Source organism: Procambarus clarkii, chromosome 34, assembly GCF_040958095.1.
Source record: "Procambarus clarkii isolate CNS0578487 chromosome 34, FALCON_Pclarkii_2.0, whole genome shotgun sequence".
In the NCBI taxonomy this organism is placed as follows: domain Eukaryota; kingdom Metazoa; phylum Arthropoda; class Malacostraca; order Decapoda; family Cambaridae; genus Procambarus; species Procambarus clarkii.
Window position 1 is genome coordinate 20,768,249 of NC_091183.1, and position 1,160 is coordinate 20,769,408.

The 1,160-nt window shown below is 39.7% G+C and overlaps 1 protein-coding gene across 1 annotated transcript; it reads left to right on the forward strand.

Moving 5' to 3' along the window:
* Positions 1 to 397: 397 nt before the first annotated feature.
* On the forward strand, positions 398 to 921 carry LOC123762010 (uncharacterized). Its single transcript, XM_045748171.1, has 2 exons — positions 398 to 612; positions 774 to 921. The coding sequence occupies exons 1-2, from the start codon at positions 398 to 400 to the stop codon at positions 919 to 921; spliced, it is 363 nt and encodes a 120-aa protein (XP_045604127.1).
* The last annotated feature ends 239 nt before the right edge of the window (positions 922 to 1,160 follow it).

A 1,160-nucleotide genomic window follows, 5' to 3' on the forward strand; every position in this document is an offset into this window, starting at 1 on the left:
CGAGTTTATATCCATTCAATAATACGGCGACCAAAACTGAACAGAGTAATCTAAATGGGGTAGTGATGACTATTGTGCTAATGGTAATGATGAGTATGGTGCATATGGTAGTGATGAGCATGGTGCATATGATAGTGGAGTTTATGGTGAATATGGTAGCATTGATTATGTTCCATATGAAAGTGATGAGTATGGTGCATATAGTAGTTATGACTATGGTGCTTATGGAAGTGATGAATATGGTGCATATGGTATACATAAGTATGGTGCACATGGTAGTAATGACTTTGCTCAATGTGGTAGTGATGAATATAATGCACGTGAACAACCAGAGCGCAACTCCATAGTCTCCTGAGCCTGATGGGCTGCCTGCTATGTTGCATATGATTGGGATGACATGAGTGCTAATGGTAGTGATGACCATGTTGCATATGGTAGTGATGACCATGTTGCATATGGTAGTGATGGCCATGTTGCAAATGGTAGTGATGACCATGTTGCAAATGGTAGTGATGACTATGGTGTATATGATAGTGATGACCATGGTGCATATGGTAGCAATGAGTATTATGTATATGGTAGTGATGATTATGGTGCATATGGTAGTTATGAGTAGGATTCATATGTTAGCGATGAGAATGGTGCATATGTTAGTGACGTGTTTGGTGCATATAGTAGTGATGACCATATTGCATATGGCAGTAATGAATATGGTGCATATGGCAGTAATGAATATGGTGCATATGGTAGTGATTAGTATGTGCATATGGCAGTGATGACTATTGTGCATATGCTAGTGATGACTATGCTGCATATAGTTGTGATGAGTATGGTGCATATGTTAGTGATGATTATGGTGCATATGGTATTGACGACTATGGAGTTTACGGTAGTGATAAGGTTGACCAGACCACTCATTAGAAGGTGAAGGGATGACGACGTTTCGGTCCGTCCTTGACCATTCTCAAGTCGATTGTCACAATCGACGAAGGAACTTGAGAAGGATTTTTGTATTGTATTGTATTGATTTTTGTATTCTCAATTGAGAAGGAACTTTGTAACACAACATCAACATGGGTTGAAGGGTGGCAAGTCCTGCCTCACAGGGTTAATTGAATTCTACGACCAGGCAACAAAAATCACGCAAAAAAGATAGGGAT

Coding starts and splice junctions, on each gene's coding strand:
- LOC123762010 (XM_045748171.1), top strand. CDS start 398: ATGAGTGCTAATGGTAGTGATGACCATGTTGCATATGGTAGTGATGAC. Junction 613..773: donor GGTGCATATGGTAGTTATGA/GTAGGATTCATA, acceptor TGCATATGGCAG/TGATGACTATTGTGCATATG.